We start from the raw sequence: 25,083 nt of genomic DNA, 5'->3' as shown, positions 1-25,083 counted from the left end.
ATATATTAAGCAATTATGTCTCAATGTGCCTCTTCCTGGGGTCTCTCTGTGTGTCTTTCTCTCCTTCCCCGTGAGCATCCTTTTGTTTCATTACTGGAGACGTATCACAGTGCAGCCCAGCTGGTAATTTAGTGAGCTGTCTGCTTGTGAAAATGTCAAACCTAGACTTTCACAATAATAGCATGATATACGCCAACCAAAACTCCTCACTTGGCTAATTAAGAAAGGAGAAATTGCAGCATATGTGCAGTGTGTTGATATTTGTGTGTAAGTGAGCGCATGGCTGTGTAATAGTTCTTTCTTTTGTTTTGTTGCTCCTTCCTTCCCTCTCTCCTCCCTCCTCCTGAACAAGAGTGGCCATGTAAGCCGCTGAGGTCCCTAAAAGGGGCACATGAAGCTGAGTGTTTGTGTGTGTGTGATGGAGAGCGAGAGGTTGAGTGGAGAGAAGGAGAGGAGGAGGAAGAACTGAACTCTCCGCCCGCCCTGAAAAGAGGAGGTGAAACATGGGGATAGAGCCATGATGTCACTGGCAGCCAATGGGTAGTGTGGGCTGGGGACTGTTTAAGGCCCGTCAGCTGTCCGGCTCCATCCACATCGGCAGCCCCTCTTCTGCTGTTGGTACAATACGGCCAGGCACGGCTTTATCCATAGTCTGCCCTATCTCTGGCCTTTGGCCTCTAGCCTCTGACCTTTGACCCACGTGCCTGTCCTGGGCCCATATAGCCAGAGACAGTTCAGAAAGGAGATGGTGCACTGCGAGTCAGTTTCCTGTATCTGTTGTCACCTGGGTTTCGCCACTGCCCCGTCTCTTTAGGAGACTAGCGGCATGTATTGAGTCTATTAACTCCAATGGGAGAAGTGAACGTGAACACAGATTAAGACTGATTCTTTTGCCCCGTAGTCACCAAAGTAAATATTGGACCCATTTTTCACAAGTCACATATCTTCAGAACATTCTGACACTGAAATGGCATTTTTTTAGACTGACAAATCAGGAGAAAAATTAACTTTGTTCAAGACCTTTCTCTGTTTTAGCCACACACTCTTGCGAGATTTGGCAACTAACGTTCGCTGTTAGCTGTGTAAATAACTATTGTTAGCAAAAGAAAATATAAATACATGATGCAAATGTAATTCAGTCTGCTTTCATCATCCAACATGAAGTTCACAACACTTCCAAAAGAGCTGGGGGGGATAGAGGCGAACACGCCATGACCACGCCTACTTAGGAGACAGGAAGTGCACACATTTCAAACCATTGGTGTAGCTTGAAATGCGTCATCATTGTTTTAGAGTGTCTTTGATATAAACGCCAAACGCCCTACTCCCAGTCCCCCATGCTCCTGAGCCCAGCTCTCTGCAGTTGATACTTAACCCCGTCCCCTAAACTAAATATGGTAGAGATTAGATAGGAGTCTGCAGTCTGTCATTCCTACGGGTTCCACTGTATCATGACTGTGCTGCTTGTGTTTGCGATCACAAGCGAATGTTAGACTTGCGTCATGGTAAAAATCTGATTAACACCGAAACTTGAGTTGAAACCGAGGAGCTGTGTCTGTGCCGAGCCTGTGAGTGAAACTTACTGAAGGTGACGTAACCCCCAATTTGTTCGGAGACTTGTAAACAGTGACGTTTTTTTTACTGCAGAGGCTTTGTGCAACTGCCATATTTGGTGCTGCTGTTACCCAATTGCTAATGAGGAGTTCACTGTTTACTGCAGTGTAATGGCTTTTTAGTGTAAGTGGTGCCTTTTCATTTACATGATAACCCACACTGGCTGTTTGTCACCTTCAACCACTTGGAATAAAGGAGATGTTTAAGGAAATATAGCCCCTACTTTTTGGTATGCAGGCACACTGTTTGATGTAAAAGGATCAAGTGAAAACAGGCGCATTGTTAAACGCTGCCAAACACTTCCCATCATTCGTCCTCTTTGGTCTTATCAGTGTGCAAACATGACACAAAGTCAGCAGTAAGTGCCTTTATTCTTCTGTGTTGTTCAGCTGTCCATGAAGTACCTGCAAGCTGCAAGCTTTTAACTCCCCGAGCAGATAGGAAATTGGCAAAACAAGCATGAGGTTTGTGTATTTATAATGAAAAGCTAAACCCCCGACAGGCCTCTTTCATGTGAAATGAAGCTTTGTATACGACATACTGGATCAATACGATACCGTTTTACTGTGATACCATTAGAGACTGTGGTATCTTATCCGACCAGTACACTTGAAAGAACTAGCCTAAAGTCTCAGCGCAGGCTCTCCGGTTTGAGAGAATAGTCTCAGTGTCCTGTCGTAACAGATGTTAACTCTGGGCACAACTGTCCCTGTTAAACCCGCAGCTTGTCCTTTTTAAAGAACGAGTGCAGCCTCACAAAAAGGATACTGTGTGTACCCTCAAGAAACTCGCCGTGAAAATGAAATTAAGTGGAGGAAAAAGGAAACCCTAAATCCAGATGGCATATTTGAAGTGGCTAATAGGACTGTACAGAACGTCAGGCTCCAGTGAGGTGGCACACACTGAGGCGTATATCCCAAAGAGAAGAGGGAGATGCACTGGAGGAGTGGGCTGAGCATTTCACCGCAGTCTGTCTGCGTGTGCCAACAACCAGCCACTGTCATCTGAAAGACAAGACTGCAGTCAGACACACAGACAGAGACTGCAATGTAAGTTATGTATACAGTTCGGTTACATGGTCCTAAATATGACCCCCCCCCCATGTACACACACACACACACACACACACACACACACACACACGCACACACACACACACACACACACATGCAAACAAACACCAACCTTACACACACACACACATAAAATGTAACCAAACTGAACTGTAATTTCAGGATTTACAGTCCGCTGGCTATCAGCTCAGTAATCGACTAATGGCCTTCTCGGTGTTTGCTAAGCACTCCATTTTAACCTGGTAGGAATGCTCGCAGTGAACACAAACTTATCCCCATCGGCTTTTTAGCTCAAGGCAAATGTTGCTATGCTTAATCAGGATTAGGGCCTCCTTGAAGTCGATGTGAAATTAAGATGTGTCATTTTGAATCCAGACGTGGTGCCAGCAGGGAGAATGTATGCCGGACGGCATGCCAGGACGTAGTCTGGGCACTGTGTGCCGCAAATCTGCAGATGGTCATCTACAGAAATAGGCTTTGGCATCAGCACCACTACTATTCTGATGCTCTGATGATGATAGGCTGAACTAAGTTTGGGTATCTAACTATAAAGCAAAGGAATCTCTGTCTGTCTGTCTGTCTGTCCGTATGCGTGTGTTTCATTCGCATATTTAGAGAACTCCGAAGAGTAACGCTTTCTGAAAGGGCACGCCCCCTCCCTGACAACGCTGCAAGCAGCAATACTGGGAGCGATATTTTTTTCCTACTATGGTGAAAGCATGACCCTCCCCATTCTGCCTCTGATTGGCTTACTCTGATATGACCCTAACCCTAACCCATCTCACTCCTCATGCCTACACCTAACCTTACCTGCGTCATATTAGGAACTTTTTTTGGGCATACCGCGAGCCAAGTAATCGGCATGTTGGAACAGGCACGCGCTCTGAACGCCCACGTCCCTAACGGGCACTGCACTAGTAAAGTAAAAGTGTTAAACAAGTACTGCACGTGGTTGCTTTAGGGACACACCAATCTGACTTTTTCAGTCCTGATACCGATCGTGAGACCTGGGCTTCGGGTATCGGCCGATACCGAGTACCGATCTGATACCAGTGTTTGATTAATAAACTGTATACCTCACTGTGTGGAAGTCACTGGGATCATTCTTTTGTGTAAGGCAACATCAGGCTTGACTTAATCATTGCTCTCTTAACTTTGTAAAACAAAATGTAACAAATAAGTACATAGATATACATTTACTGTATTAATTGTTATTAATAATAAATCGTACACCAGCAACTTGGTAAGAAATCTTCAAAATTAACAGGAATTACAGTTTGAACCTTTTTAATGCAGCAACAAATTGGTCAAAATTTAAACAGGAATTAAAATTCCAGCATATAATGTATATAGTATATAAACATAGAATTTAATGAACAGATCGTCCCCCATTGTCACCGATATCCTCTCCAGCTATTTGAGTCAGTATCAGCCCAATATCCGATATAAGGAGCGGTGCATCTCTAGGTTGCTTGCAACATTTCAGAGTCACATTTTTCAAAAACCAAGGCGTTTATTGAAGTGCTGTGGAGTTTGACTGTGTTGAGAATCAACATGGGTCCATATGGCTGGAGGCTCTCTCTGGGTAGCTGCCTGTCTGGGGACAGGTGGGTACACAGCCAGGTGTTACACTGAGCCTGCAAACATCCAGCACCTGAGCCAAATGGAGCAGAAAGTTGTTCATTTTATGTGTGCACAGTTTATGTTTCTCTCCGGTGTGTTTGATGGATACCATGTACAGTTTGTACAAGTAACCAAGCATTAGTCTTCAGTGATTGTCTTCATGGGTGTCTCCTCTACGTTCACAACAGGGATTAGAGTGCGATGTGTAAAGGATGTGAGGGCTTGACACGCTCTCACTAACCCCAACCAGTCGCCCAGCTAGCAAAACAGTCAGCCAACACACCTCGCCAGCCAGCCAGCCAGCCAGCACAGCACTGCCAGGAAACACACACTGTATTTAATGAAGCAGATCTGGGAAGTCAGGTATTTTTAGAAGTCACTTTTAGTGAGAGGAAACACCTCAGAATCTGTGAAAAAAAAGCATTGCCTGAAGTTGCTTTTCCCATACTAATGCCTATCTTAGCATCTTATTTATATCTATGCAGCTTGTCACCTTCGGTGCCTGCAACTGACTGCAGCGGATTTCTGTGAATGTCATTATTGAGCTCAACCAGAGGTGGGGGGGGGGGACAACAAAAACATTAAACTGAATTTGCCCCTGCTTAATGGATTGACGGTCACACTGATTTTGTTTTCTTCAAATGACCAAATCAGCATCAGAAATGCAGCAGGTGATGCGCCTACTTTCCATTCATTGGGTAATAAGAGTCACAGAGTTGCCTGTTTTAATGAGGAAGATCGCCACAGAGGCTCATCTTCATGCTACAAATACTAGACTCCAGGGGTGCTTCTGTCTGTCGAGGGATGAACTGGGACTTTGGGCCTACTAGAAGTCCGGCCTACAGGGAATCAGAAGTTCAGCTTGGGCCAGGGATGAGTTATAGGGTTTGACCCCACTGATCAGTTCAACACACGGATATTTGGATACCCTGTGATGTAGCCCTCTTTAAAGGGATTTAAGCGTTGTTTATTTCAGGTTTAGGTTACTTTATTTGTACCAATAGGTAGATTAGGTTTGCAGTAGAAAGACGAGGTATCCACTGTAACCCACATTTTACAAACAACACAGACAGTAGACAAACATGATAAACTGATCAGTAAAACCACTAAAATACAATAAATAAATATGAAATATTGCTTTTCTTTTTACATCTTTCTATACATTAATTTAGAGCAATTGTTTTTGTTATTAATTTATGTGCAGATTATTTTCTCAACTCTTTTGTTTATAACATTTCAGAAATTAATGAAAAATGCCCACTGCAATGCAATTTCTTATAGACCAAGGCAGCATCTTTAAATAGCTTGTTTTATCCGACCAACAATCCAAAACCCAACTCTTTTACTTGTACTCTGCTATGATATGAAAGAAAAACATCAAATCAGAGAAGTTGGAACTAGCTAGTATTTAAAATGAAAAATGCCTGAAAACGTGTAGCTTGAAAAATTACACAATATTGAAACGATATTAGAATAGTTGGCAATTAATTTTCTGTCAGTCATCTAATCAAACAATCAAACAATCCCTTCAGCTATACATGAATTCCTTCAAGAGCTACTTGGATGACTTAGTAGGATATGATTGTAAGTGCATCCCTACCTATCATATTACATTGTCTATTAACCAGATTATGAGCTTATGAAGGCTAATACTTAAATAACTTCTGATGAATTATGCCAAAAAATATTATGCACACTGTATTCGCCGTTGTTTTGGTAACCGTTTTAACATGTCTTTAATAGCTTTCAGACCTCTTCAGTAATAAAAACACAAAGTGTTTTCACATGTGACGCTGCTGCATACCTGTGTCCTGTTAGTGAGTGTAATCAACAACAACAACAACAACAACAACAACAGCAGCAGCAGCAGCAGCTGCAGAGTGGATCCAGGCCTGAGGGTAGAAGGAAGGGGTGTGTGTGTGTGTGTGTGTGTGTGTGTGTGTGAGCGTGTTGTTGTGACTGAATGCGAGTGAGGGGAAATGCCACGCATGCCTGAACACACAGACCAGCACATAGTTGTGTGAAAAACACATTGCTGGTCTTTAGTGGGCATGGGAGTGGAAGAGACCCAGAAACAGTGGGGACGGCGAGGAATGGGCTCACACACACCTTTGTGCGCAGGACTGAACAGAGATTTAGTCGAGCTTTCCTGAGCCAGCTGTCTGCATGAGAAAATCATCATGACACTGTGTAGTGTTCCCCCTCTGAAAAACACCTTCTGATCAGCAGAAAAGGTCGATCTTGCCGAACATGCACAGCCAGACACTCTGTCTGAAAAGGTGAAAAACACCACTTTAGATTAGATCAGTCCATCCCTGCACTTCAGACTCTACTGCTGTAGCGGTAAAACAGCGCCGGAATCTCTGATGCGGTTTGCCTTTGGCTGTGAGTGGATGAAGCATCCTCTCTCTGGCCGTCTTGGCTGATGTGGTTTAAACAAGTGTCTGTAGTGATCCACCGGGGGCTCCCAGGGAGGATCGGGTTGCCGGATGAGGATGTGGCCTGATGGAGCTCAGGGAGCTGGGGGGTCGGCCCGCGATCCAGGCTGCAGCGGCCCCTGATACGCCCTCCGTCTGCTACTGTGCTCCTGTTCTGCTACCTTACTGTCTGCTACTGCTCTCAGCTCCGGTAACCTGACTCTGCACAGAGTGGGAGGCTTTGCATCCCCACAGTGCAGTGGATTACTGTAGTGTGCAGTAGAGTGAATACTTCGGTAAATGGAGGTGATGTAGAGATAAATTTAATCATGTCCTAATGGAGCTAAGGCCCCATTTACATTGTAGAACAGGCGGTGTGATTGACACTTAATGTGCACCTACTACAGTCACCTCCTTCAAAATCATGCACTCACAGCAAAGTATGTGGTGGTTATGTTCTTATTTTCCTGTGCGATATTTAAAGGGGACCTATTATGCTTTTGTGCCTTTTCTCTTTCCTTTAGTGTGTTATATAGTTTTTTGTGCATGTAAAAGGTCTGTAAAGTTATAAAGCCCAATGTCCACGCCAAAGGGAGTTACTCTCCTCCACGGAAGCACTGATCCTGAACTGCCTGAAGCCCCTTGATTGAGGTCCCGCCTTTTCTTCCGTAACATGGTGATGTCACCAAGTAACACATTTGCATAATGGCTAGTTTGGCACGCTCTCAAACAAAGCTAGTTAGAGCGGAGCTGGAGCGGAGTTCAACGAGTTTGGTTTGGTTGAACAATCACAACAGTGGGCCAAACAGAGTGTTTTAGACGGAGGGTGAAAAGAGGTGCAGCAACACAGCCGGTATGAGAAAAGTAAAACGTTTTTTTCGATATTAAAGCATGTAAACATGTACCCCAAATACAAGTATGCACCTCAAAATAAGCATAATAGGTCCTCTTTAAAAATGTCATCTTTATATTTATACTCTTGCATTTAACTAAACTGTCTTTAAAATCAGTTGAAATGTATTACTTCCTGCAGAATACCTTTCTTTTTCATCCAGCCTCTCATGTCATGTTTTGTTTTTTAGCTGATGTTCCAGTTAAGAGTCAGCACTATTTACCGGAATAACCCTACTAAGCCTTGTTGTTCAGTAAGCTATGTCTGCTCAGGTTTTCCCCTTAACTTACGGTTTTCTCTGAAACTGTGGAAAAGCCATGCTTAATCACTATGGTTACGACTCCCCCTCCGAATGCCTGCTCAAGAGAGGACTTGTTTACCATCTCTGCTCCAGACTCAATAACATGTCAGTCATCGGGATTAGAACCTCCCCTGCCCACCTGCGATTGGTCCAGCAGATAGCTCCCAGTTTAACCCCCACCCACCTCTTCCCAGACACCCTCCTCCCCTTCGTCCCTTCCCTCAAGCCCCACTGTGAATAATGAATGATTTCCCAACTGTCTGTCACGCTTCCTACTTATCTTCAATGACGCAGGGGAAAATATGCCGCGCTTTGATATGTTATAAAGAATGAAATATGTCATATATGTATGTTTCACTATGGGAAAAATACACCACCACTTTACCAAATTCCTTATATTTTCACACAATCGTTCATCTTCAGAGGTGGCAGTGTGTCCCGCTGGCAGTAAAAGTGTCGCCAGCCTCCCAACGTAAACAGTGTAGTAGTCACTTCTTACACAGCGTGCTCTCTAGCAAACGGGACATGACTTGCATTCACATGAGGAGCATTGCTGCACCGCAATCCTCTTCCTCTCAAGCACCGACGTCCTTATTCAATAAAGTAATGCATTTCTTTTTTTGGAGAATCCGACTTTGAACCCCCTCACCCATCCTCATACACACACACACACACACACACACACACACACACACACACACAAACACACACACCCTTCTCCAGGCAGACAGTGTTGAAATCTAGCCATCTTGTTATCAGATTGAAGCGTCTTTTTTTTGTCGATACAGACTGTGGGGAAAGAGGAGGGGTAAGGCATGGTTGAAGGGTTCTGGGTCACATGACCCTGAACACCCATTTTTTATGTGCTGCGCTTTAAGAAGGCAACGCCAGCCTGATGCAGGAATGAATTTGATGCTTTCCGCCTCTTTTGCACTGCAGGCTCATATTTCTTTATTCATTTTTTTTTTTTATCCAAAACTGGTACTTACATCCTTACATGTTATTTTCTTTTTTTACATTTTCAGCTATATGCTCCTCTTTTCTTATCTCACATTACACCTCCATGACCATGTTTGTTGCCAAAATAGCCTCCTCATCTCAGGTTTCCGTAGCAATTCCTTGTGTCGTTATTGCAGCGGAACGAGGGGTTAACATTTCCCCCCTTGAGTCCTCTGCGGTCTGAAACATTCTGCAGATTCCTCGCATAGTCCAGCAACTGGAGGGATACCTTTAGAACAAAAAACAAACAGGGCACAGTCTGTCTCTCAGCCTGTCGCTCATGCCTCTTCCTCACACTGCTGCTGTATTTCATGGCGGTTTGCAGGGATGCTGCTCAGAAGGAGACTACCTCAGCGCTGCCTCGTTTACTATTGATGAAATGGACCCGGCCACTCCACGTGTTGCAGTGCTCTGGTGAACAGCGGGGGCAGGCTGGTGGTTGGCTATGGTGTCTGACCTGACTGCTCAGGGAGAGAGCAGCAGGAGGGAGGGGGGGTTGTGTAACTACTGTATGAGAGGAGCAACATCATGAACCTTCCTACCCCCCACTCCCAGCAGTTTGACTTCTGCAGCCTCAGATCGTGGTCAGAGTTTTTGTTTCTACAGTTTGTTCTCTGCAACAGTTGCTTAATGTGATGCAGCGTGAACTTAAATAGGGTCAAATCCCATTCTGCTGATGCTTCTAATTTATTCCTGCTCATATTAAACATCCACTCAGGGGACTATGGAGGATGATAAGAGGAGACCCTTGTTAGGTAGTCCCTTTCCTTTGAAGTAGTGGAAACCCACAATGCCCTGCATAGCTATGTGTAGAGAGCAGCAGTGTGGAAATAGGGCCGCATTAGGAGCATCTATAAATAGAGGATTGTATCCTTGATACCACGGGTTGTTTGGTCACACAGTGAAACCGGGTCGACTTATATGGATTTAAGGCAGAGACTCCCCCTCCCTGCGCTTTCTTCTGGCGGAAGGTATGCATGTTTGGAATTTCTCTTCATTGAGGAATCTAGTAAAATGATGCGGAAAGGAGAGGGACCTCCTCCAATAAGGCTCATTAGAGTTTGCCTTGGCTGCCCCCTTTTGGTCGGATTCCAAGAAAATGAAGCCTCCCTGATGTTCCTGTCTCTCTTTTTTTTTTCTCACTCTGCAAATGTGCAATACTGATAACCACACACACACACACACACACACTAATGTCAGCATCATATTTCCGTTTGTTTTGGACCAGATCCAGAATAGTTAGATACACTATTCACAAAGTACCACAGAGCCATCAACTCCTGGTGTGGCAGAGCCTGAACGTAGTGTGAGTGTGAAGCTATACATAGCACAGGAAAGGCCGTATAGTTAAATACTTACTCATGCCATCCTGAGAATACTTGTACTGCAGTAACTGCTGTGTAATTTCAAGGTCTGTCTTATCAGGAGACAGTTATTGGCAATTCCTGAGGTACTGCAGCATAAAGATATTGTATCGGGCCTACTGAATGAGATTAGATTTCTTTTTAGGAAATAGTCAGAGACGTTTTGGGTTTTTCTTTTGTCATAGGATCCTGAAGGAATTTTCCAAACAGACCATTTCACCCCTTCTGCACTATTAGATTTGACTGAATGTGTGAAAAGAATGGCAAGTATTCGAGAAACTGTCAGAAGTGGGAATGATCATTCCCCTTCCCTTGTGAAGCGAAACCGGAGTTGGCTCCGACTGTGGTAGTGTGTGTGTGTGTGTGTGTTTGCTCTGCAGCGTTACTGTAGTGCGCCGTCACGTTCTTAACCTACAGATGTTTCTGTGAAGCGACATGAAATATTCATCAAGAGAAGATTAGCTCAGCAGCCGGCTTCATTTTCTTGACTGATTCATAAAGCGAAGCGCCGATGCTCCGGCACCGGCGTTTAATTTAAAAGCAAATAAACAAGCAGAGCTCCTTTTCCTCTCCGCTCTCTGGCACACGCACATCATTCACATACCGACATGCATGTGCACACATGTCACACACACACGTGCACATGCGTTCTTCATTATGTTAACTCCTGTAAAAGTATCTGCTATGGGGATGGCTCAAATAATGACACTCACGACAATGAAGTGTAGTGTCACAGTCTTGCAAATTACAATAACATGCATTAAAGAGAGTGGTGAAATGTGTGTTTTAGTGTACTTTTGTCTGAGGAGGCGGTTGCTAAGGAACCCGGACTTTGCTGCCTGCACAATTTCTAATATGCAAAAAAAGGCAGATTTTTTTAATTTTATTTTTAACAAATTATCATAGATTTCTTATCTGTTACACATTTCCCCTAAAGAGACCTGAACCTTTGACTCAGTCTTTCCCAGAGCAGCTCCTTATGTAGACAGAGACTCCTTTAACAGTGAACAATCATTAGCAGAAAGCACCTCGTCACCAGGCCTTTCACAATCATTCATACAAGTTCACACACACACACACACACACACACACACACACACACACACACACACACACACACACACACACACACACATTCACACAGTCCAGGTGCTTTTTCTATGGAGTGGACTCCTCTGAAACTAGGACACCCCTGCCTGCAGTGTCTCAAGATTAGTTAGCAGTGGGAATCATCTGCTTTCTACCCTTTACATCTGCTTTTCCCGAAGTGCTTCTCTATAAATAGACTACAGCACCGAAAACAGACGTTTGCCATTTTCATTTCTGTCACTTTTAATTTAAGTGTAAAGCCGATGAGATTATCATGAAATCTACAAACAAGCACTGACCTATATTTTGCTTTTTATTACCTAAATGAGTAACTTTTCTCTTTTCTGTGTCAAAGTTTGGCTTTGGAAAGACTTATTCTCTGGAGTTGAAGGCTGATTTATTAATGGTCATTTTGTAAGCTCTGTTCAATAAATCTGACAAACTGAGGACGCACAATCTGTCAAATGTCTGTCCCAAGCAACGGGGAAAATGCTTCGTGTTATTGATAACATATTGTTATGCTTTTGGTATCTCGGTGATTCTCAGTAAACAGTGGGGAGCTTCTATTATTCATGTTGCCCAAGCTTAATTTAAAACACCCCACACAATAATTATTTTGTTGATTTTCTTTTTTCTCACAGCCTGGAAGGATGTGCAGTAGAAGCTGTAGTGAAAGTGGGAGTGAGAGTTTTGCTCGAGCTGCAATTGTCTTTTCTTCCATTATAGAGGAATACTAATGAAAAGATAATATAAAGTGTTTTTTGTCTAAACAATCCACTGGTTCATTATGATTGCAAAGATGACGGCCCTTTTTTTAGAGGCTCTTTGGTTGCAGATTTGGTTTAAAAACAAGAGGAAAGCATAAATATGCTACCGGGATTTTGTTTTTCAAATTGGTGTCAAAGAATAAGATGGAAGATTATGGGTGATCACATTAGATGTGACTACTATAAGTGAGGCCAGCTCTGTGTTTTACTAGAACAACAGACTTTTAACCCTGCTGGCACTCCAGTTCCTCTGTGATGGTGCTCTACAGCTCCTGCTGGCCATCACAAGCACACTAACATTTGAAAACACATCTTTCAAATTAAAAAGATCCTCCTATACACCCATATTTACAGATTCATACATATAAACACTAAATTGCCAGTTTATTAGGTACACCTAGCTAATGATAATGCAGTCTTATTCAACAGTCCTGCAATAAATCCTACCTTCATGTAGGTCTACAAGTCGGAAGTGTCCTTGGCCAAGACACTGGACCCCAAATTGCTCCCGATGGCATGCGTGACTGCGTGTGAATGTTTATCCCTCCGGATGAACAGGTGGCACCTTGTACAGTAGCCTCTGCCACCAGTGTATAAATGTGTGTGTGAATGGGTGAATCCTGTGTTGTAAAGCGTTTTGAGTGGTTGCTAAGACTAGACAAATGCTATATAAATGCACTCCATTTATGTTAGATATGAGTTAATTCAACTTAATGGTCATTTTGGAGGATATAGTTTGTGGTGCTGTTGAATTGACAGGTGTTTCTATTATTTTGTTTACCCCATTTACATCAATGAAGGTGTAGGCTAAATAAGTGAAACACCTCTCAAAAACATTTCCAACAACATTATAACCGTTGTGAAGGTAGGATTTGTAGCAGGGCTTTTGTATTAGACTGCATTAGTTTTAATTAGGTGTACCTAATAAACTGGAAACTGAGTGTATATACACACATACTGTGTATGCACCTGACTCCATACTCCTCTTTAGCTTTTTTATTTGCTTTCTGGCCTGTTACCAATCATATAATAACAATAACACATCTTAATAGTTCTGCAGTTCCGAAGCTATTTGTACATGACATTTATATCACAATCTGTGCTTTATAAGTATTAGTTTTGTATCTTTTTGACCGTTATGATCCTTGACTTTGTTGTAATAGTGCCCAGACTGTTTACTCCCACCCAAACCTGACCTCTTCCCCATCTTTCTCCGTCTCCTCCAGTTTGCCCAGACCACTGCAAGCTTTCCTGCACAGACAAGGGGCAGTGCTGCCACAGCCAGTGCCTGGGCAGCTGCACTGAACCCAACAACGACATGGCCTGCTCCGGATGCCTCCACTACTACCACGAGGGCCACTGTGTGCCCGACTGTCCCCCAGACACTTACAAGTTCGAGGGCTGGCGCTGCATCACCATGGACCTGTGCTCCGGAGTGCACCTGCCCGGCGACCCTCACTTTGTCATCCACGGAGGAGAATGTATGCCCGACTGCCCCTCTGGCTTCACACGCAACGAGACTAATCGGTAAAGACGTACCCTTCACTTCTAGTTTAGGTCCTGATGATTTGGAAATGTCGTGCCAGGTGACACACTGAATGTACAAAATATTAGGAAGATTTTACATTAGATTTGTCAAGTATTCTTGTGTTATGTTCTGTATATGAATTTGTACGGGATCGTGACCTGATCTTTTTCACAGAGAAAGCCAGAGGTCTTAGTAATTTTTTATTTCCTGGCTAATTTGTCTGTGAATAGCAGTGTGGTTTCTCTTCAGTATTCATTGACACTAAAGGCGCTTGTGTGTTCTCTGTGTACTTCTGCATAATGAATTAATTTGCATGAAATATCCTTGAGCTAAACTTCACCTGGCCCTTCACCGGCTCCTTTCTTAAAGTAGTTTACTCAAAGCTGGAAGTGCTAAAGGTTACACGCATGTTGGACTATTATTGATTCAAGTTTAGACTTCCCAGACTGCTTAAGAAAGAGTGACCAGTGCTCAACGTAGTGCCTTGCTTTCACCACTAGTAGATTTTACAGATTAATACTTAAAGGTTTTAAGAAGAGACAGTCCACTTGACATTTCCTTTGTTTGACATTCACCTAGAACAAGAAAACTTCTTTGTGCGCAACTTCCCTCCCTGTTTTGTCTCATCAATTCCCAAACTTTCCACGCTGCTGTATACTTTTTGGCCATCCCACTGCTGTTTTGTCTCTGAGGTCAATACAGTGAGTCACTCTCTCACGAAGTTCAGATCGGGGCCCATAAAAGATTAAACTCTCCGTGTGAGAGGTGACCTTGTATCATGCAGTGAATTTATTTGCCTGAATCCTTTGGAATGCTTGGGAGACGGGGAGTGGACGAATGATTTCAGGGTGAGGTAGAAAAGTTCACAGAAGATTTTGCTCATTTTCTGACAGTTCTTACTTTTTTTCCCCCATGTCTCCTTCTTCTCATTTACTCCTTCCCTCGACTTCTGCTGTAAACAGTATGTTATGCAATGCCTGCAATGGCCCGTGTGATAAGCCCTGCACATCCCCTATCATCGACTCTGTGGATGCGGCTCAGTCGCTGAAGGACTGCACCATCATCGAAGGCAACCTGGACATCAACATCCGCCGTGGAAGTGAGTGCAGCTACGCAGGAGCACTTTTAACACAACATATACTGTAAATGTTGCAGAGTAACTAAGCTCAGTAGACCATACTATGCTACACTAGCCAACACTACATATAATATTTCATTTAGCTACAATCTGTTGTACAAGTAAGGGATAATGTACAGCGAGCCGGTCAATGTAGTTAAATAAACCCCGACAGGGCGATGCGACACCCCGACGCAAAGTGTGTGGTTTATTTATCAACGATGACCCGCTAGCTGTACATTATCCCGCTTGTTACATGACTACTTACTGAAGAAATATCAATAATTTGACAGAAGAACTGTCCGCCAGAGTCCAACACCAGAACTGCCCCCATAGCAACGGTCTGCTATAAAGAAATAACAGACCGTAGAAAGCCGTGTTTGACCAATCAGAATCGAGTCTTCAACAAAGCTTTGTAATAATACACTATAGCAATCCATTACTGACAACAGTATACTAACTTTACTACTAGGGGTAGGAGTCAGAGGCCCCACAATACGATATTATAACGATATTTAAGTCACAATACGATCTTATTGCGATTTTAAACATTTTGTGATATGCAGTATTACCTTTTTTCAACTGCAAATTATGCAGTTTGTCAACACCTGTTTTATCTAATTTGATACAGTTTTCACACTTCTCAGAGTTTTCATTCACATATCTTGAGGTCAGAGGTCAAGAGACCTCTTTGAAAATGGCCATGCCAGTTATTCCTCGCCAAAATGTAGCTTAAATTTGGGAGCATTATTTTGCATTCTTTCCGACAAGCTAACATGACATGTTTGGTACCAAAGGAATCCTTAGGTTTTGTAGTTTCATATTATACCAGTATCTTCACTCTAGCTTTAAGACTGACAACCACCGAAAGACAGAATAGCAGCTGGGCCCGCCGGCGGGCCATCGGATTGTTAAGAGGTTAATAGTTTCTATAATAAAAGATCGATACTTGACGTCCATGTATCGATACAATATTGCCTTGCAAAATATCGCCATACTATGCTATCGTTTTTCTTCCCCCACCCCTATTTACTACACTATGTTGCACTTTACTGCCCTGCAAATATTATGATTACAGAAACAGATAAAGTTGAAGGGCCTGGTGGGCTAAGCTGCTGGGATTCACAGTGAGGGCCACAAAATCAACATTACATCTGCTTCCTGCACTCTAACCCAATTATCACATTATGCTATAGCGCTGTTTATTTGCTCAGTTGACAGGGCGGCTAACAAGCTAATCTCCACATATGATAAAGCTTATATAACTTACAGTAGTGCTCATTGGGATATATGCATTAAGAGCTAGTCATAGTAGCAGCAGAGATCCCCGTTGGAAATGTTTTAATGTGGCTTTCTTGTGCCTGTTTTTGTATCTGTGTTCGTCCCCTGTCCCCAGATAACATCGCGTCTGAGCTGGAGAGCTTCATGGGATTGATTCAGAGAGTGACGGGCTTTGTGAAGATCCGACACTCCCACGCACTTGGCTCGCTGTCCTTCCTCAAGAGCCTTCGTTACATCAATGGACAGGAACTCATCGAGAAGTACGTCTGCGCTATTTGTCTGCACTTTTGTCTGTGAATGTGTGCATGCTTGTGTGTGGCGACAGAGGGAATTAGAGGACATGAGCAGACCGCAGCCTAGCAGGGAGGTTGCAACCAACGTATCATTGAAGTTACATAAATGTCAGAGGGACTTCTTGATGAATGAGTGTCTGCCCTGGATGGTGGATGTGTACATTAATGTACATTTATAAATATAACAGTGTCTAGTGTATTGCAAAAATTAAAAATGAGTCATGCAGACAGGCCAGATAAATGAGTCTGGCTACAAATGGAAAGTCTCCAGTACATCAAACTGTGATATCAGCAACAGTCTGAGATATGAGGGAAAGTTTTTTTTGGTATTGGCCAAAGGGGTCATGGGAAATCCTGTCGCCCTTCTTGTTGTCGTTTCTCCCAGGGTAAAGTTTCACTCAGAGGAATGCTGTTGAGGATGGCAGACATTCCTCTCGCTCTGGAGGTGTTAGCACTGCGCTGTTTCTGTTTCATGTCCTCCTCTGTACAAACCCAGGCTGTCAGACACACACACACACACACCTGACCTCATATGACGTCCGCTTATTTTAGTGCTTAATGCTGCCACCAGGTGGCAAAAAAAAGCTTCATTTCTGACAACTTGTGCTTCCATGAAATACATACTTTTTGTTGATCTATATGTGAAGGTTTGAAACCTCCTCTTGATCTTCTTCCATCATCAGCATGTATTCGTTCTCCGCCATCAACAACCAGCACCTACAGTACCTGTGGGACTGGAGTCAGCACAACCTGACTATTGGGAACGGACGCCTCTTCTTCCGTCGGAACCCCAAACTCTGCATGTCTGAGATCCACAAGATGTGGGAGAAGACGGGCATCGCTGTGAAGCCAGAGGAGGGAGATTTCCGTAACAACGGAGAAAGAGCCAGCTGTGAGTATATTCACATACACTTTGATAGATTGATCTACATTTCTGTTAAAAAAGACGCAATCTGTGATTTTTTTTTTTTTGCAGTCATTCAGTGTAGGGTCACGATATGTTGTTTTAATATGATATGTGTCTCATCGCTCAGGTGAAAGCCATATCTTGAAGTTCAAGTCTAACAGCACATCGAGCCATTCGATCAGGCTGACGTGGGAACGTGACCGGCCGCAGGACTACAAAGGCCTCATCAGCTTCATAGTCTACTACAAGGAGTCGTGAGTACTCAAGACAAACAACTCAATATCTTCTTTAACCCACTTATATTATACAATTAATTCTACAGTGAGGCATAGTGGGTATGGATGTATTCTTTTTTGGCCATTCAAGTCAGAACTTAATATTTCAAACTCAAAATCAGAGCTATTTTACGGAAAAACTGGTCTGGTTTTGCATATTTTACCCCAACCACTGTTAATTGTGTGTAATTGACATTACTGACAACTATTTCCAAAGACAGCGACTATGTTTACATGCACACTAATATTCCAATATTATTCCGAATATGACAATATCCCAAATTTGAAACGTGTCATGTCAACAGCATATTCCTTTTGGTTCTTAATTAGGCCTTATTCCAAGTGAAGCATTTTCCGATTAAGACATATGGGATATGCTGATATTATTCAGGTTTTAGGAGCGTTCTTTGCACATGTATACAGCACATTCTGAATATGCATCTCAATTGGGTTTTTTGTGGTAATTTGCGACACACAGCCTCTTGCCTGTCCCAGCTCTGTGCGTTGTACACAAACCAAATAGCCAACAGTTTGCAGAGATGCATGCCCAAAATAAAAGCCCACATTTCTGGTCGGAAGGAGAAACACACACACCTACTTTTAAACATTACGAAAAACTTTGATTTCAACAGGTTTTTTGGATATTTGCAAATATCGCAACGCAAGTAGGTGGTTGAAGGAATAAAAAAGGGGGAGGCTGTGTTCGCACGGTCGAACAAGTCCACCACCGTTTACGTTAATCAGAATATGCATAACTGCATGTAAACGGGAATATTAGTGGAATATTCATTTTCATTAGCCATGTAGACAGCTTAGTAGGAATATTGTAAAAAGGGAATAACTGGAATATTTTGTGCATGTAAACATGCAGAAAATAAACATCAGTGAACATCAGTGATTGAGCTTTTGGATGGATTTCCTGCCTTTGAGGCACTCTGATTTCAGATGACCAACAGAAGAATTCCTCTATTACAATATAAACAACCAAATATACAACATCATATTCAAAACATCCATGTCTGCTCGTTGTTTGAGATCTGGGTTTGATTACCTGTCAGATTTTCTCATTGAACTTGTACAAAGCGAAACAAATGGCTGCCTTGAAGGCAGGTAATCAATCAAGAAATGTATTATATGGTTTGCTTTGGAAAATGGATGGCGGAAATATGCAAAAAAACATTGGCAGAGATGAATCATATCCTCACACATGACCTAGAATGGGCTTTTCTTTCATACCAACAATCAATTTTGATAGGAGTAGTCATTCTTTGGTGCCATTTTTAAGTGAAGTCCTTTTTGTCAATGCACAGCCATGTTTTGTGTCTTTACCAGGCCTTTCCAGAACATCACAGAGTTTGACGGGCAGGACGGATGTGGCTTAAACAGCTGGCACATGGTGGATGTGGATTTCCCTCAGGATAAAAACAACGACCCAAGAGTCAGTCTTCCACACCTCAAGCCCTGGACCCAGTATGCTATTTTTGTGAAGGCCATTACCCTGCAGGTGGAGGACAAACACATTACAGGAGCAAAGAGTGACATAATCTACATTCGCACACGCCCATCACGTAAGTCTGACCATCTGTCTGTTGGCAACAACACTGTAGCTGTTGATTATTTCTCTATACGCTCATGCATACCATGACTTTGGCCCCAATGCAGCGCCGTCTATGCCCAAAGAGGCCCGCGCATATGCCAACTCCTCAACCAGGCTAATGGTGAAGTGGTCGCCTCCAGCCTTTCCCAACGGCAATCTGACCTACTACCTGGTCCGCTGGCAGCAGCAGTCTGAAGACAGAGAGCTCTACCAACATAACTACTGCTCCAAAGGTGTGCATTACTCACTCTACAAAACAACAACCATCTTTTTATTGTCCTTCCTTGTCATTTAAAAAAAATAGTCAAACTTTCTGGGAATTATGTTTATTTGCTTTCTTGCTTCAAGTTAATTAAGAAGATTGATACCACTCTCATGTCTGTACGTTAAATATGCAGCTGCAGCCAGCAGCTAGTTAGTTTAGCTTAGCATAAAAACTGGAAATGGGGGAAAACATTGTTTTTTTACACTCCGATTTTTGGACAGATGAGTCAAACAAGATATAATGTTAATTAGCGAGCTGGTTGTAGCTTCATATTAAGGTACAGACATGAGAGTGGTATCCATATTCTCATCTTACTCTCGGCAAGAAAGTGAAAACTATTACTTTAATATTGAAACTTAATTCTGTGCAGGAAATATTCTCAGCAGCTGCTTTGATAATGCACGATGCGTCGCATTGCTAAACACTCTTGGTTTCTCTTAAAACAGAGCTGAAGATCCCGATCCGTATCCCAGCCACAGGATTCACGGACATGGAAGACAAAACCAAGCCCACCAAGTCAGACCTAGCAGGGGGAGAGAAGGGTCCGTGCTGTGCTTGCCAGAAGACGCCTGAGGAGAAAGACCGGGAGAAGGATGAACGTGTCTTTTTAAAGATCTTTGAGAACTTCCTTCACAACGCCATCTTTCTGCCAAGGTATAGTAGTGGAAGATATAATATCAGCCTCACAGGGATCTCCTTAAACTGTTTACAGCTCCTGCTCTGTTCCCCCTGCTCTGGGCCATCAAAGAGCTGAGCTTGTTTGCCTCGATGGGTCAAAATGAGGAATGAGGTGGCGGCCCCGGGCGCGATGGCTCCTCTGTGGAGCTGACAGGATCCGAGCGTGGGGGCGTAGATGGACCTGACGGGGGCTGAGCCGGCCCGCTGGGCTCGGCCCTTTTGTCGGGGCGGCGCAGATGAGGGGACACGCTGAGTAGGATCCAAAGCCTTCGTAGCGCTCTTGTGGCTTCATGTTGCCGTGGTAACGGTGGCATGGGGGAGGAGTGGGGGGGGGATGTTAGGACCTAGCAGGCAGCAATTTAGGCAACACAAACAAACCCAGGAGAGAGATGTGATTAAGGAGTCTGAAGGACCTAGTTTGGCTGCACACTCGTAGCTGCTTAGGCTTTTGTTCCCCACAATAGGGACTGACATCTGTGTTGTGTTATCATTTAACTTGCTCGTGGCTAAGGATGTTTCACTGTTTCAAAGACTCCCGCTCCGGTCTCCTCCCACACGCCTGTATTCTCATACAGAGACAGTCACACACAATCTGTGCATTTGTGAATCGGTGCCGTAACACTCCCATCTCCAACATCCATCACAGTGAAATATGGAGACCTTTGATATACTTGTTGCTTCCCACTAAGAGCACTCAGCAGGTATCTTATAAATCCATAGCTTTAAACGATGCCTCTGAGCCTCCAAAGTTCATTCATTCAAACGGCGTTACGGTGCCCTTCTCTTTTCCCTCCGCAACACTGGTGTGGAATTGGATCGATATGTCTTTGGAGGAAGAATAATAAAACAGCTTTCTGTTGTAATTGAACTCATATCTCCCCCCCCCACTCCCCTCTCCTCTTCCTCCTCTCTCTGGCTGTGTTGATTTGTTATAGTATAGCTGTCTAGGAAACAAGCGGATGGCAGGTCCCGGGCCTGCAGCGAAGGGCTCAGCCTGTGTATGCACAGACTCTCCACTGTAACAGAGCCAGCATTATTATAAACCACTCCAGGGAAAGGGCTCGAAAATTGGGGAGGTTTTTTCAAAAGTTCAGGGTTTAGACCCGGGGTGAGGGGAAAGAGGGCGGGTGAAAACAGAAACAGAAAGAAGAGGAAATGTTTTCCATTCTGTCCCCCTCCACTCGGCACTCCACTCTCCTCCTCCCATTGCACGCTCTCTTTGTCCGGGGCTCGTTTTTTTTTTTTTTCTCTGGAGCGAGACAGCTGCCAGGAAATGTACAGTGAATCCATCTGGAATTTAAATGAATGAGGGAAGAGCCCCATCAGCCATAAGAGACAAACAGAAAGTAAGCAAGGCAGACTGATTTAGTGGAGGGGAGGGAGGATGACTGCCAGTGTCTGTTTTAGAAGAACTTGTGGTACGATCCAAAACCTGTCATCAGCTGACTGGAGCATTTATCCACTGTAATCGCTTGCTGTTGAAACTCATGATGAAAACATACAAGTTAAATTGATAAGGGCTCCCAGGAAGTTACCTCTTCTTCCGTCAGATCCAGAGATTTTGAGCCTGCTGCTGTATGTGTTACTTCAAGCGCTAATAATGAGCTCTACTCGCCTCAGACTGAATGTGTAGTCACGGCTTTCCTCTCTGGATTCCATTGCGTAAAGGTAGATCTTTTTTTAGCTGCCGAGGTCAGGACACTAACTATAGTAACTCACTAGTTATAAGGTCATGCTTCAGTCAGCTGAGGAGCCTTCTCACGATGTTAGCAGTGCCCTGCTTAACCCTAACACTCAGTTCACACACAGAAATTGGATCCCTCAAGTTTTCTTTCATCTGGCCTCTCAGTGGGGTTTCTCTTCCTCTTGTTCTTTCACTTTTGATTCAGCATAGCTCAACATTTACTAGTGCAAATCTGCATCTCTCAGTCCAGAGCTCTCCTGTCAGTTTTCATGTATTTCTAATGTGTTTTTCAGTACCAGTTTTTAGACTTTGCATTGTATAGCAACAGTTATAACTGTCAGAGAGGAATGTTGACACGTCAGTGCGACTGGCCTTTCCCACGGATCTGTCTGTGTCTGTACACTCCTCGTGTAGGTGTATGTCTGCTCAGACACAAAAGGTGCTTGACTGTAGCTTTGCTCCGTTTGGTCTCTGAGTTTAGCATTTTATTAGTCCTGGTAGAGCTGAAACGATAAGTCAATCAGCAGAAAAATAATCAGCAGCTATTTTAATAAACAAATTATCATTTTAAGCAATTTTTAAAGCAAAAATTCTCAACTTCCAGATTCTTTATTGTGATGATTTGCAGCTTTTCTTTGTCTTGTTTGATAGTAAATTGAATATTTTTGGGGTTTTGGAGTGTTGGTCGTACAAATTTTAGGCATCACCTTAGGCTTTAGGAGATTGTGATGGTCATTATTCACATTTTATGGATTAAATAATTAATCGATTAATTGAGGACAAAATCGTCAGATTGATCAATAATGAAAATAATTGTTAATTGCAGCCCTAATTCTCATTATACAGTTTATATCATGTCTGAGCTGTTTCATATGCTGTATTATTACACGGCTTTGTTGAATACTTGATTCTGATTGGTTAATCACGGCTTTCTACGGTCTGTTATTTTTTGTTATAGCAGACCGTTGCTATGTATAACAGATCGTTGCTATGGATACGGTTCTGATCTTGGGCTCTGGAGGACCATTTTTGAGTCAAACTATTGATTTCTTAAGTAAGTAGCCGTGTAATAAGTGGGATAACGTACAGTGAGCCGATCATTGTTGTGAAATAAACCCCTTCCTCTGTCAGGGTTTATTTCACACATGACCGGGTCACTGTACGTTATCCCTTACATAACAACCTAGCCACCTGTTCGTGCTGTCCTTGTTACATTTCCAAACAACCCCTGAACATTTATCACCTTGCAAGAGCTCTGTAAAGGCTCCATATATATCTGTTGTCACCTGCTGTCAATACAGCTTTCATTTTCCAACTCAATCAGAGTCAGGACTCTTTCCTTTTGTCCGTCTCAGCTGACTGCCCTGTAGGTTTCACAGGTAACTACTGTAGGCGAGCTGCCCCGTGGCGTCTGTTGTCTGCTGCTGCAGTCACAGCTGTCGGCGCCTGCTTGCCCTCAATAATGACGATGTCCAGCTCCTGGCGGCTCCACGGCTTATCGTCTGCACTATGAGACCACATGTCCGTTCGCCGCGTTGCCCTCAGTTTGGCCGCTGAAAATTGGTCATTATGATTGTTTGGTTCAGAATGTCACAGAGATCACGTCAGCTAGACTTCTTCAGTGTTGATTGGGAGACGTTGGACAGAAAGTTTTTTTTCTTACTGTGGAAAAATCTTAATGTGTCTGTGTCTCTTTCTCTGTCTGTCCACCTCGCTATGATCTGTCTGACCTCATCCTTCCACACAGCTCCACAGGGAGTGTTATGCAGCATCTGGACACACGCCGCACACGCACACACACACACGCACGCACGCCGCTCACACACACACACACACACATACAAATACGCACTCCCTCCACCCGGTTCAGTGATATGCTTTTAATACAAATACAAAAATACTTTTGGGCGTTATAAACCTACAATTATTTGTTAAGATAGGATATCTTTTATTATAATAACAGCACTCACTATTATTTTCTTGATTAATCGATTAGTTGTTTGGGCTATAACATGTCAGAAAATGCTGGAGAAATGTTGATCAGTGTTTCCCAAAGCCCAAGATGATGTCCTCAAATGTCTTGTTTGTCCACAACTCAAAGATATTCAGTTTACTGTCATAGAGGATTAAAGAAACCAGAAAATATTCACATTTAAGAAGCTGGAATCAGAGAAATTTTCCTTTTTTTCCTTGAACAATTACTCAAACCGCTTAATCAATTATCAAAATAGTTGCCAATTAATCGTTGCAGCTCTACTTACTATACTTAAAGCAACTTTCTTTCAGCTGTTGCATCTTCATTTATGTGTTTCAGACCTCCAGATCGTCGTCGTAGAGATATTTTTGGCGTGGCTAACAACACGCTGCTGCCTGACGGTGGTGGTAAGGGGAACACCACCCTCGGTCCAGGGGATAATAGTACAGATGGCATTCCTCCTATCAGGGAGTTCCCCTTCGCAGAGGACAAGAGCACAGCAGAGTATTTAGAGATCCCCAACCTGCAGCCCTTCACTGTCTACCGCATCGACATCCACGCATGCAACGAGGAGGTGGGACGCTGCAGCGCTGGAGGCTTCGTCTTCTCCAGGACCAAACCTGCAGGTTAGAAAGTAACCTATGATGGTGATGTGGCACACTGTATGCTGTAAAATCCTTACTTACAGCGCATTGTAGACACATGCTTGTTGTAATGTTGTGCATGTGTGTGTGTTTTCCAGTCAGAGCAGATGACATCCCCGGAAAGGTTATCTATGAGAGGAGTGATAAGGTTGAAGGTTGTGTGATGCTGCACTGGCCAGAGCCCATCATGCCCAACGGACTCATCCTGATGTACGAGATCAAGTTCCGTCTGGGGACTGAGGTGAGCCAGGCTGGGTATTACTAAAGATCCCCTCAGACACGAGACATATCAAAATACAGAAGATAACAGCACATGAGCACAAAGACACTGATAGTAGTAGTGTAGTAAGTGTAGTAACAGCAGGCAAAACACGTTTCTGAGTGTAGCGTAGCCATAAATTTTTTATTTTTAAACAGAATCATGGATGTATAATAAGACCTGGATATGGCGCCGCCGCTCGGCCTTATTGCAACAAAAAATTCCCCTGCGGCCCAAATATAATTTTCCCCATAAACCACCATTGTAAAAGAGACGTCTGTAAAACTGTTGAGGACACCGAGCTGCTAAAAAGGTCAATGATGACTCTTTCTATTATTGAATTTTGATCCATGGAGGGTTTATATTTGTAAAACTTCCCTCAGACCGAGAAAAGCGATTTAAACATTTGTGACGTCATCAGAATGTAAAGTCTATGGGCCG

The 25,083-nt window shown here is 43.4% G+C and overlaps 1 protein-coding gene across 1 annotated transcript in view; it reads left to right on the top strand.

Moving 5' to 3' along the window:
- igf1ra (insulin-like growth factor 1a receptor) overlaps positions 1 to 25,083 on the top strand; it is a 94,649-nt gene that overhangs the window by 51,346 nt on the left and 18,220 nt on the right. The window contains exons 3-12 of the mRNA XM_074633026.1: positions 13,366 to 13,666; positions 14,630 to 14,766; positions 16,181 to 16,325; positions 17,042 to 17,250; positions 17,393 to 17,519; positions 18,873 to 19,108; positions 19,203 to 19,370; positions 19,849 to 20,056; positions 24,079 to 24,365; positions 24,482 to 24,624. Coding sequence (XP_074489127.1) covers positions 13,366 to 13,666; positions 14,630 to 14,766; positions 16,181 to 16,325; positions 17,042 to 17,250; positions 17,393 to 17,519; positions 18,873 to 19,108; positions 19,203 to 19,370; positions 19,849 to 20,056; positions 24,079 to 24,365; positions 24,482 to 24,624 — 1,961 coding nt within the window. The remainder of the gene's footprint in view (positions 1 to 13,365; positions 13,667 to 14,629; positions 14,767 to 16,180; positions 16,326 to 17,041; positions 17,251 to 17,392; positions 17,520 to 18,872; positions 19,109 to 19,202; positions 19,371 to 19,848; positions 20,057 to 24,078; positions 24,366 to 24,481; positions 24,625 to 25,083) is intronic.

Source organism: Sebastes fasciatus, chromosome 4 (genome assembly GCF_043250625.1).
Source record: "Sebastes fasciatus isolate fSebFas1 chromosome 4, fSebFas1.pri, whole genome shotgun sequence".
NCBI classification, from domain to species: domain Eukaryota; kingdom Metazoa; phylum Chordata; class Actinopteri; order Perciformes; family Sebastidae; genus Sebastes; species Sebastes fasciatus.
Note: the sequence above shows the minus strand (reverse complement) of the source record. Positions and strands in the feature narration are given on the sequence as shown.